The sequence below is a fragment of the Centruroides sculpturatus genome, unplaced genomic scaffold (assembly GCF_000671375.1).
Source record: "Centruroides sculpturatus isolate CEXI.00-Female unplaced genomic scaffold, Cexi_2.0 scaffold103, whole genome shotgun sequence".
NCBI lineage: Eukaryota > Metazoa > Arthropoda > Arachnida > Scorpiones > Buthidae > Centruroides > Centruroides sculpturatus.
In genome coordinates this window covers 1,014,513-1,028,189 of record NW_019384303.1, presented here as the reverse complement: position 1 = coordinate 1,028,189, position 13,677 = coordinate 1,014,513, and the positions used below count along the sequence as shown (strand labels likewise).

At 28.5% G+C, this 13,677-nt stretch overlaps 1 protein-coding gene across 1 annotated transcript; it reads left to right on the top strand.

The window, feature by feature from the left end:
- Positions 1-903: 903 nt before the first annotated feature.
- LOC111617713 (autophagy-related protein 16-like) lies at positions 904-2,360 on the top strand (the record flags this gene model as incomplete). The annotated part of the gene is made up of 4 exons (XM_023359034.1): positions 904-945; positions 1,017-1,201; positions 1,282-1,406; positions 1,476-2,360. Coding segments are annotated over 4 exons (567 nt in total), but the record flags the coding sequence as incomplete, so codon positions are not given.
- Between the last annotated feature and the right edge of the window lie 11,317 nt (positions 2,361-13,677).

The window sequence follows — 13,677 nt, the reverse complement described above, 5'->3', positions numbered from 1 at the left end:
TTTGGTGAAAATTTTAATTTTATTTAATTAAGATTGACAAAATGATTGCTAATTATGTATCGAAATTGGTTACGGAAACGTTGCTTTAGTTAAATCTATCAAGAAGCGTTTTTTTTAATGTTAATTATCCAATTTACAACTATTATTCCTTTGGCATAAAAAGAAAGTTCTAGTTTTGTCACTTAAGCAGTTTCCATTGGAAGATGTCGAGAATGGTTCAGGAGGAAAGATGGAATTTGCTTTAAGCAAACTCGAATCCGGACTCTTTTGGCGGAAGCTAATCATGCTGTAATAAACCGAAGGCAGTCCAGCCCATATATATATATATAAAGGACTAGGTGTAAGCCCTTTTGATTTTCTTTCTTTATGGGTACTAGGAGGGCTTTTTAAATTAGAGTCCTTTTCTGTCAGACCCATAGTGAGGGAGAAGCACGACTTACCCGGGACAGACCGCCCTTCCGAAAAATTCCTGGAGTTGCTCACCCGAATTCGATCCCTGGTCCACCAGAGCGATAGGATGACTTTTTTTTTAATATCATCTCGGCTATCTGACTGGCGCCCATTTGAAGTTTTTATTAAATTATTTTAAAAATGTTTAACGTTTTAAAGAATTTACAGAAATATATAGACAGAAAAATAATAATTATTACTTTGTCGATTTTTAAGATAATTATTGGAAAACATAAATTACGTAATGGGATTACTTCCAAATTTATTCATCATCATCCTAGACATAGCCTAATATCGATTCTACCGACTGAAATAAGTTTTAATAATGCAGAAATATAACATTAACTGTTAATTAAATGTGCAGAGTATTAATAATACTTTATAAAATAAGTTATTATAAGAGAAAAAGTCAAAATTATCACGAAAAAATAAGATTTGTTTTTATTATTTTGACATTCCGCNGATGATGGACATTACGTCGTATCTGTTTGCAGAGTAAGTACTTTTGTAAGGTAATTATTTTATTATAAAAAGAATGGAAAAAATAATACCAAAGAATTTCTTAGGAACTTCACGATACGTCGCCTAATTTCATCATAGTGTACGATTTACAAAGTGGAACGTTGTTCAAAAAATGGAAACCGGAGAGCAATAGTTGCAGTATCGCTATTTCGTCCCAAGGAGGATGTATAGTTAACGGCTTAGAAAACACCTGGCTTCTAATTTGGGATTTAGTTACGGGCGCACGAAGGTATGGGCTCTAGATCTATACTACAGTACTACTACTGTTTATAATCGGAAATTACTAAACGGTTTATCGGTTTCTACCAGATTTACTTTAAGGGGCCATACTGCACCAGTAGATCAGATACGAATGAGCGAAACGGGGTCCAGGTGTCTCACATACGATTCACTGGGAAGAGATCGAAGTCTACGATTATGGGACGTGACCAAGGGTAAGTTGTGCGTTATTTTTATAATCAGTTTGACCACAAATGTTAAGTAATTTTTGTTTTCCCTCCTAGGTGAGTGTTTAGCAGTATTCACTCCAGATCAATCGCTGATATGTTGTGAACTTTCTATGGACGGGAAAGCTATTGTGTTAGGATTAGATGGAAAGCGAGATATAGTTACATTAGTGGTTTGTCATAATACTACCGCTGATGAACAAATTTCTACAGGTCATTACGGGAAACCAGAACATAAAGGAAAAGTTTTCTGTGTTAGTCAGCACGGTTAAAAATCCGAGAAAAACCAACAAACGAAATAAACTGTGATAATCAGCACAAGATGCTTTTGTAAAAAAAAAACTGACGGAAATAAGAAAATGAAGTTCGCTGTTGTTTTTTGTTCATCAGTAATAATTTGTATATCAAATTCCGTTAGAATCAGTGTATACAAACTGCCAAAAATTTTCGTATCGGAACATTTCGAGGAAGTTAAAAAAACGAGGTTGTTCGAAGAAAAATTATTGTATTTTATTAACGGAACTGTTCCTTATCGTGCTATGCAGGTAGTACTTCATTTATTGTAAATAATGTTTATCCAGTTTATTGTAAATATTCTTTTCTTATCAAATGGCATTTTTGATTTAGTTTTACTCCATAAACTTACATTTAAAAACCAATCTAATATCTTAAAAAAAAATTAATCTTTTGTAATGACACAATGTTGTGAGAAAATGCGATTTTTGTTTTTACTTTTAGATGTTCACATTAAAAAAGCAGTATCTCATTGTGTAATTATTTGCGCATTTTTTACGCTTCTAAGTGACGTATCTAGTTTATCTCTCTAAAGACTTCCTACAGTTGTCGTTTTTATGTATATACTATTTGTATGTTTGATGGAAACATGAATTGTGCCAAATAAGCACAAGTTCTTTGACATTAGAGTTGTCGTGTTCAAAGTTTAAGTGATCAAAGTAAAAAAAAAATTAAATTTAAAGAATCTGCATAATTTTATTGGATTACTTTCTCATTACATCATAATTTTACAAGACGAAAGATTATAGAACATTCGTAAGAACGTAAAAGAAAAAGCTAATAATAAACAAAGTCGTCCTAATTTCCACTAACCAAATGTTTACTAGTAATCGTCTTGATATATTTTTGTATTAAGAAGAATCCTTATTACTTTTACGGTATTAAATTATCTCAATTCTATTGGTTAACATCAAAAGTCAACTCATTTGTCGTCGAATCGACATGGCCGAAGCATAAATCTTATAATGGCGTCATTACATTGACGTCATTAACCTCTTGAATCACCCAGTAAACAGTTTCCCCCCTTCTGTTTGTTGATTTGCACTTTTTAAAATGACGCTTTATTCACAAACATTTCCAGTTCTTTTATAAAGCTAAACAAAACACGTTTTCCATGTTCAAAACTTTTAAGGATTAATCAAAATAAAATTTAAATATTTACCTAAACTAAGTTCTCAGACTAGTTTTTTTTTGGTTTTTTTAAAAAATATTTTTTAATTCAAGGCAGAAGCTACATTACCCATGGTTCTACTCATCAAAGCTGGCTGTGATATGGAGAGGAGTTTTACATATCAAAACCACTCTGACGACTAGAAACATGAGTTAAAAACATTTGCGTATTTATTTATTAATTTTAAGCCAGCGGTTATTATTGGATTAATAGATAAAGTAGAACTTAATAATCTTCACTTAAAAGGCATGAAAAAATTTAATACGGAATAATAAGTTTTGAACATTAGTTTTATAAAATATTCTAATTACGAAATACTGTTGTGAAATAAAAATTAGCAGTCGTTTGTGTAAAATTTTGGTAATGGATCCGAGTCCTGGATTCGCAGCTGTGCTACCCATCTCACTCATCAAAGCTGGCTGTGATATGGAAGAAAACAACATACAACAGCCACTTTGTGAGCGGAACGGCTAGTAAACAATCCTGTCAGACCCGACTGCAGAAGACTTCGTTCGACAATAACAATCCACAACTCATCAATATGGCTGTGATATGGTTATCGAAAATCAACACACCATAGCCATTTTGACGAGCAAAGAATGGTTAAACTTATTCTTCGATCATCCTGCATCATTTCGTGAATTTCGGATGTTTCCTCAGTTTAGCTCATCAAAGGTGGCTGTGATATGAGTAAGATTTATCACACATTTCACGACCACTTTGATGGCTTCGCTGGGAATCGGGATCGTACACTGAAAAAAAATCATGTCGACATATATGTAAAGACGTGTAAAGACATCCTTTCCGTCAAAGACAAGGTAGTGAGATGGATCCTAGTAGCATCTCACTACCCATGTCTTTCACGGTAAAGATTACTTATTTCTGTTAAAAAGAATTTGCTATAAAACATTAATTTCCGTAAAACGTTTAAAAATAATTATTAATATTATCAAAATAGGTACTTACTCGTTGCGGCGTTTCCATTTCGGATGAAACCTGTAAAGAGAGAATTTATAACAACATTTTGCAGATTGAAAAATAGCAATTTATAAAACGATATTAGTTTAACTCCCTCATATTCTATCATCTCCCTTAATACTAGAATGGAACACGACCAGACCATGCCACTTCCGCTATGATAGCGTAGGCTAAGAAAGTATGATTGCTGTTATTTCATACAGAAACATATGTAGTCGTTTGTTGTGTCAGCAAACAGTAATAGATACTTTCTAATTAAGAATAATCAATGATTTTTACGTAGGATATGTTTAATTCTTATTCCCAAAGAGAATTAACGAACAACGGTGATTCGATCAATGGCGTCTGGTCCCCTAACGAGGGCCCCATTACCTCAACTCGCCATCTTCCAAATATCATCTGTGGGGTGAAATATCAGGAGACTCTACACCGAATGGAACATATTCGTACCACTCGAATAAGATCTCTCACGTACGACAACTCTGATCACGCAAGTACGTGATACTCTAACATCATTCACGAATGACCAAGGAGGAGAATCAATGCTGACATAGCTGAAGTTAAAAGCACTTAATGTCGGAACGGAACAAGAGAAATCAGCATTTTACTATTATCATAACACATAACAATCGATCATTGAAATTAGTTTTAATCCAATGATTAAACCGAATAAATTTAAGATTTTAAACTAAAACTAAAATTTTCGCCACAATTTCAAGGTCGATACACCAACGGTTTTACGCGACACGGGCAATTGTTTGATTTTCACTCGTATTTAAAGTGACGAGCATCGAACCGGCAAGGAACGAAATCAACATTTTATTGAGTAATAACAAGGGTGGAAAATCCGGAAGAAAACAACTTCCGCGCTGCTACGAAGATACTTTCCTAATTATTAACGAACGTCACTAAAAGAATAAGTGTCGTTACTACTTCGCATGTTTGACAGCAGAGGGCAATATCGGGGTACACTTTCCAGGAACTCCGACCAGGCACTTGACCCCTGGGGTGAAATACCAGGCGCCTAGCCGACTTTAGGCTTAGCAGTTCAGCATCTTTCCCATCCATCAGTTATGTGTGGGGTTCATATCCGGTGAAATTCCCAACATTCTTCAGGCAGGTAAGGCGATAAGGAACAATATGTCGCCCGCTGTGACACTAGGTAAAAACCACGAAAACGACCAGACATTCTTTAAATCCAGCCTACATCTAAAATTCTAATTACAAGCAACAAAATAATACACACTAATGATTTTATAACACTGAATCCTTATATGTAACTATGTTATCTTCCCATCGAAAATTCAACTATTTCTACCAACAAAAAATAAATTCTACAAGTTCATTTTATGACTAACAAACATTTGGAACACCAATTTTATTGGAGATAACTTATTAAAAATTTGTATTGGCTTAAAATGACCATCCAAAGCAGAATTAGAAATATTAGCATCATATAAGATCTGTGTGTAGGATACCTTAGAATAAAATTAGATAAAATTCTAGTTAACTCAAACAATTCCGTATTTATGTATGTATGTACAGTACATATATGTACACACGCACGCACACACAAACCCTACATATATATTCACTTATTCTCATAAATATTCCACATGATAATATCTTCTATTTGGGTAAAATTTTAGTTAAAAGCATATTTAAATATATATAAAAAAAATTTCCACGTAATTCTTATTTCATCAATTATTTTATATTATCTATTCTCCATACAATATTGTTTACAAATCTGAATAAACACTATCATCCATCATTATAATTAGACATAGTGTTTTCAATCATTAATGTTGTCAATGTAACTAATCATGCTTTAGATATTTAATGAAACACCTGTTTAATANATTGATTAAGTAAAAACTCACACAAAAATTTTTTAATTTTTAAAAAAATAATTGCATCAATTATTTTATATTATCTATTCTCCATACAATATTGTTTACAAATCTGAATAAACACTATCATCCATCATTATAATTAGACATAGTGTTTTCAATCATATTTAAATATATATAAAAAAAATTTCCACGTAATTCTTATTTCATCAATTATTTTATATTATATGAAAGAAATGGTTTTGAATTTAACGAGAGGTACCAGTGAATAGATATTCAGAAGGATGTTGGAATATTTCGTTTTACAAGCCAGATATAATAAATTACCGATGATCAAGTCCTAAATATTGCTCCAGAATAGATAATTGAATCGAAATGAATTTTGAATATCCTGTATTATCTTTTAATTCGGATAAAAATTTTTTTAACCGAATCGAAGAGTTAGCCTTTTACGAATACGATTTTGGCAATTACGAACCACGATTCGGTCGTCCTACTTTAATATACTATTAGATAACTTTACAACACATTAAAAAAAGAACACGGTTCATCCTCAATAAAAAGTCATCAAAGGAAGGGGCGTTACGATCCGATAAAAGCGACGTAACGATTGGACAGAAGAACGATGTTAATATCAAGTAGGAGGAACTCGGCGGGAAGACATCTATTAGGCTTAACTAACCTATAACAATGTTAACGCGTCGAACTCTTTTCGGTTACCAACGCAAGAATCTAGGTAAAATTAGTATCGCGATCAACGAGTTAGCAATGATGCAACGACGTAGCATTATTTCGAAAACGGTGGAAACGCTGTGAATTGCCGGTTAGAGAATTTTTAAAGTTAGAATGGATTCTGACATTAAAATAACATCTTACCGTGTATTTTAAAATATTCCAATTTGGCGAGAGAAATGCAAAGTAAAAATCCGAAACGTTGCGCGCACCACGAGGGAAACGTGTACCACAATATAGCAATATCGCCGGTTATAGTGAGTGGATAGTTAGATTCTCTGGCAAAATGCCAAATACAGACGGCTCCTGGTGTTCGAAGCAGCAGTTAGTACCAAAGGCAAAATGTCAATGAATGTTGAGTAGATTGATAATTATGAATGACTGCACAACGAACAAGTACTTACGCGTCTCAACTGTTTCGTTTCTTACTAACTGCCACACGGCCGGAGAAAGAAAGCGATCCTCTTTACGATAAATTGATAGACGGACGGAAAACGGGAGATTAGAGTCCCGTTTTTTCCCGCCAAAATTGTATCCATTGAGAGTAGTCGAAGCTTGTATGAAGTCGCCCTTACCGTGCAGTTCATTCACAAGAGTATGGCACAATCCATTTCACCCGCGGGAGGGTGGGCGGTTTTTTCTTTTATCAATATGCTACATCCATTTTCCATTCACACGTTAAAAAAGTTTTTTGCTGGCGTTAAAATTACGTTTAAACGAGAAAAATTAAAAATTAGATTTTTCCAACTGTATGTGTATTGCATTGGCTTTTTAGAAGAGCGTTCGAAAGCCGGCTTTCAAATGTTCGGGGAAGAAAGGCAAATTTTTCCGAATCACTGATCGACATAAGAGGCCACTAAAGGTAACTTGGGATCGGAAAAAAGGATAGTGAAGAAAGATTTTACGCATTGCCTAAATCGCATGTTTGTCGAAGGGTCGTGGAATAAGGTCACAAAATCAGATCAGGAGCTTCATTCCCATGATGTGGGAAAAACGACCTAGAAACTGCAGAAGGGAAGTGAACGCACCTAAGTAAATAAATAAGTCTTTTCCAATATAGCATGTTTTTCCATACAAACAATACTGCTTTCGGTTAGAGTCATTTAAAAGTATTTCAAAACTTAAGTAAATAAAAGTTTAAGAATTCGAGGGCGATGTAATAACCTGAATTTACAAAGAACGAACTAAGTACATAGTTCATACCAATAAACGAATTACGTTAATTATCGAAAACCTTTAAACAAATTTTGTGTCGAACGCCTTAACAACACGATTGTTTACTACAAAGTAAACACAGCAATTAAAAAAAATTCAAACCAGATTGAGGAAACTAAACTTTTTACGACGAAATGATGAATTATAAGCCTTGTAAATCAGATCATTACAAAATGCTGTTTTCGTTTTAACAACTGTGGCTTTAGATTTACAACAAAGAATGGAGGGCACCTAAGAAATCAAAGCACACACGTGTACAACAATAGAGAGGTTAGCAGGTGTTACTGATGAGCACGAGAGGGTTATATAGAATCGACTATAGGCTGGACGCTAGAAACCTAAAGCTTGCGACACTAGTTTTTAAAGCCTTGTTAGTTTACTAGCGGATTCGTCACTTCAACATTACTAATACCTCCATACAAAACCTTTCAGTAAAATATCCTTCTAACATTGTAATTTTCTTCGTCAAGCAAGATGGAAAAATTGTATTGCTGGCCGATCGATAGCGTTTGTCAACATCAGATAAAAATTCGTAAGATATATAAACAGTTTTGATAAGAAAAACATATTTAAGATACTGTACTATAAAATTATGCTATCGTTAACATATTAACACTTAAAAAACTCTTAATTAATATTTTATAATTCTAATATATCAAATTATTTAGATTTCATATTAATCAAATATTTCGGATTTATAAATAATTTAACCATTATTTATTTANGATAAATATCATCTCACTTAAGTATTACTCCCAAATTTTTAAAAAGTGTTTTGTAAAGTTATAAATTTGATTTACATTGTATTCTGAAAATTTATTAATTGGAAATCAGAATATAAATATGATAGAAACTGGAACAAGATATTTAAAATATTGATATCTGAAATTAAGATTTCAAAAATTTGTATAACATTTTCTATGTGGATTTTTGTTCAATTAAATTTATCTTGCAATAAAAACACAGTAAGAAATTCTAGAATGCATTACAATTGTTATGAAATTATATTAAAAAAAATATACAAAATTAAATGTTGAAAATATGGATTTTTAAATATTAAAAATTCTTCTGGAAAATATTTACTTTTACAAAAGTAAATCACAAAATTCATATGAAAATAGTGCTATAAACAAAAGCAGGCTTGCCTTTATTGTAAAACATCTTATTTATATTTATTAAAAATTATTCTAAGTCTGTGGACCTGGAAGCATTTAAAAATATGTTAGATGAATACATACTATGTACTTTTTTTTGATGGAAACATTAAAAAAGTTAAGCAAAAATTAAAGATTATTTTTATTTGTCTATTTTTTACCTATCTTACCAAATATTTCAACATAATCAAGTCATTAAAACAAATATTTGTAATACATGACAAATGTTAATAATATAATCTTTTGTACTTCAATAAAAGTGATGCTTATTCATATGAAAATTTTGATTAAAAACAAACTTATTATTAATTCAATTATTTCTTATAGTTATAAATTAAGTAAATATGATGATCTTAAATAAAAGTGATTCAGGATTTAAAAACAAATCAGCATGCTTTCATTAGTTTATTCAATTTTGGAAGTTAGAAATGCAATCTTTATGATTAAAAATAATAATGATTTATTTAAAATTATTACTTTACTAAAGTTACTCATTCTTTAATCTTACAATATTTTAAAATTTTAACAAAGCTAATCAAAAGTCCTTAATTTCATTTCTAAATTGTTTACTAAAATTATTAATTCATATATATAATTATTCAACTTGTTAAAAAAAAAGGAATATACATAATGATTTTAAAAAAATTAACAAAAGTTTAACACACAGCTTAAAATATTTTCTTTCCAGCATATCCTAATATAATTTCAATTTACTAATTTCTGATTTAAAATTTCAATTCAAGTTATCACAATTCAATTCAAGTTATATTTTTTCTTTTTATAACAAAAACAGAGAGAGTGACACCATTAAAGATTTGTGTTATAATCATTAATGTAACATGAAATACAAATATGCAATATAGTTCTTTTCTATATGATCCCATTATAATTAAATTTTGTTATTATACAAATATTTTTAAATTTATTATAACAATGAACTATATATGATACACAATTTTCCTGAGTTGAAACATTTTCAATATATAAAGTCTTAAAAAGGTAATTATAATAAATTGGCATTATAAAAATAAATTAGAAATTTTAGAAAAATTTTAATACAAACACACATGAAAACTTAATTTCATTTTAAGCTTTAATCAAAAAGCTTTTATCACAACTCATAACAGAAATAGTCTATTAGTCCTATTAGATTTTCAGCATTCTTCATAAGCTTTTTAAAAATGTAATATAAATAAAAAATTATGTAAAAATCAAAGATATTTTTTATATTCTTACCCGGTAATGATTTTCATTAAAGTTTAATACTTTCATAGTTTGTGTTATAGATTATGATTTCTACTTGTAAGTAATTACTAAAATTAAGATTTTTATTTTGTGCCTATAATATACATTTAAGATTTCTGAATATTTCCTATTTTTATCATTTATACCACAGTACACACACACACACATGCATACATACATGTGATAAAGCAATTGAATATATCCTGAAATCTCTATTTTGTAATTAATAAACTTTGTTTTACTCATGTTTGTGTTTCTTAACTCATTATTTTCTTAATTCTTTATGCTTTACTCAACAATTTCATGAAGTTTTGAATTCAGTTTACGGAAATGCAGAACAAATTCATGGAATTGTGATTTGTTCTGCACTTTCATAAGCTGGGTTATATTACAACATACAGAAAATACTTCTAAAAATTTCTCAATTTATGATTTTTTTAGTTAACTAAATGCAGTTTTAATTAAGCATCTAATAAGAAAATATCTGTTTTGACAATGCTAAAATATAATAATAATTCAGAATTTGGCATCTTTAAGAGATTTTATTCAGTATGAATATGATTAAAAATTCTGACATTATATTGAACTTATAATTAAAGTCATTCCAATCAAACAATATTTAACAGGTTCTAGCTGGTTAAAATTAATATTTTGATAAATTGCTAATTCAAAAGGCAGAAGTTTTTCTTTACATTTCTATAAATTTTTCAACTTTAGTTACATAAATACGTTTTTAAAGTTACATGAAGAAAGTAGAGAGCACAGTCATGTTTAAAATATTTATTTGGAAATATACTACACAGTGAATTCTTTATGAAATGATGTAATATTATATGTTAAAATTTTAAATTATTCATGAAACTATAAGATTGCTAATACAAAGCATTTTATACTAATAATTAATANCTGTTTTTTTTTTTAATATAAATTTTCTATTCCTAAATATATTTGAATGTAAAGTAATTTGTAGATAAAGCATATGAATTTTGTAGAGTGAGTATAACTATAAAATATATGCTTTTTGTTAAGTTACATTCAAAATAACTAATACAACGACAAAAAAATTTTCTAAAACTATACTTGCTTATTCATTTTCATTTGAATATTAAAACATTATATTTAAATTTATAGAATAGCTTTCTATTTAAATTATGTTTAATAAATTTAACATAAAATTATTTAATGGCTATTTCATCAAGTCACTAGTCACTATGTAGTCACTGCAATTTAATTGCAATGAGATGATATTTTGCAATATAATACAAAATAGTAAATTTGTAAAAAAAAAAAAAAAAATAACTAAATTAAGTTTTAATACATATTTTATTTATTTAATTGCATTATATACATAGTTCAAGATCAAGTTTTTAAGTACCTATCAAGAAAAATTGATAAAGATCTTTAAAATGCTAAAATTAGACTGAAATTGCAATGACAATCATTAAATTATCAGCTTATCAAGAAAATTTTTTTAAAAAAGGAATTATTAAGACTTAATCAATTTCATTAAAGAATTTAAAAATAGCAATTGATTTCAATATAGCAATTTTAAATGAATCTTGAACAAAGTTAAAAATTTATCAAAAAATTTCATTAAATAAAGGATTTTAATAGTTCAATGTATAAATATTCAAATTATTATAAAAATACAGTAACCCTATCAGAACAAGTTACTATTCTTGTCAAATGAAAATACATTTTGATGTTCAAAGAGGACATTTATCATTGTTTCTGCTGAAAGTTTTAATTCAAAGATGCCTAGAAGCTATAGAAATTTTATATGTCTGATAAGCAGGACAAAATTAGTTTAGAAGTTTTAGTAGAATTTAGTGAAAACTTTTGATATATGGTTAAAAAAAAAAAAAAAAAAAAAAAAGGCTTTTATCAATGCACTAAGACATGAAATGGAAAATATTTTAAAGGAATATTCTCAAAAATTTCATTGAAATGTTTTTGAACTTATAAAATAATTAAAATTAGTTATAATTTTATTCTAATAAGCAGAGTGAAAAATCTAGGACAGTTTTTGCAAAGATCAAAATTCTGCCTAAACACTTAAGGCACTAAAATGAAGACATCTAGTAACTTAAATGTTAGCAATAATTGAAATCAAACTTTGGAAGAATTTATACAGTAACATTATTAAACTTATTTTAAAAAAGCATTAAGAATTACTTAAATCTTAAATCTTCTAAAACAATCATGGACCCCCTTATAATGCATTATATGCACCAATATTCATAAAATCTGTTTCTAATTTATTGACAATTTTGCCATTACACCACACTCACAGTTCAAGCCTAACATATGTAGTTTTATAACGCATAATGCAGAAAGTAGCCATTGTTGTACAGAGTTCACTGTATTTTCTTTGAAAAAATTGGGGGGAATTCCTTACAAGGGACTTATATTTTTATATGATTAGATTATAAAAAATTTCTTCCATTTATCAATATTTGTAATATTGATAAATGGAAGAAATTTTTTATAAGATCAAATGCAAGTTAAAACTTTTACCAAATCATCAGATTAAAAAGTACATTGGAATATTTGTAACCTTAACTTTAAATAAATTTTTTACATTCTGAAAATTGGTGCTTTAAAGTTGTGCTAATTCATTAAATTTTTGACTAAATAATATATATNTAAATTAAAAGTAAACTTATACTAATGTAGAAAGTTCATATATAAATATCATCTAGACATGTGATTTGAATTTAAAATTTTTTTAAATAGAAATAAGTTAAAAAATAAAAATGTTTGATTAATTAATGCCAAATTATACATATCATTTCATTAGCAACTTTCAAATGAAATACCAAATTATTTTATTTGAAATAAAATACTAAAAACTTATCTATAAAAGTAGAATTTTTTTCACTAGCATATATATACATATAATTTTTCCGAAAAACTTGTCCTATAAATTAATATACTTAAAAGCACACTGCAAGAAATATGTTTAATCCACTGAAATTTGTCACACTTGTTTCTGTGTTAACAATTAAAATCAAGAATTTGAAATTAACCAATAAGCTTGCCTGTATTTAAAGTAAAAATAAATACTAATTGTTTAAATTTTGCTTTCATTGTTAATAATGAAATAAATGAAAATAGTGAATATGAACTATTATACTCTATATTGACATTTCAAAAGAAAATGTTTGTAGTAAAATTTAGAATCACATTTAAGTATTTCTTTCTAATTAATCATCATAATATTTTTGTAAAAGAGAAAATTATATCTATATCCACAATATTAGTAAAATTTTATAAAAAGACAATTTATTTTATTAAATCTGTATTTTAATTAAACATAACATTTTTAAATAGTCTGCTAACATTATAAGTGTTTTATTTATACTTGAATAATTTAATCTGATAATTAAAAATCAACTATGCCAATTTTATATAATTTGTTTAAATTGCCTGTACTATAATGCTACCAACTTAACTTTGCATAAAACTATCAATCGTGAATGCTTCTATGCAAATGTACATACAAGGCAAGTAATTTCTGGGAAAAGACTTATAAATTGATCATGAAATGATACTGAAATAATTTATAAATTTTTAGACTAAAGAGAATGAGGATAAATATCATCTCACTTAAGTAT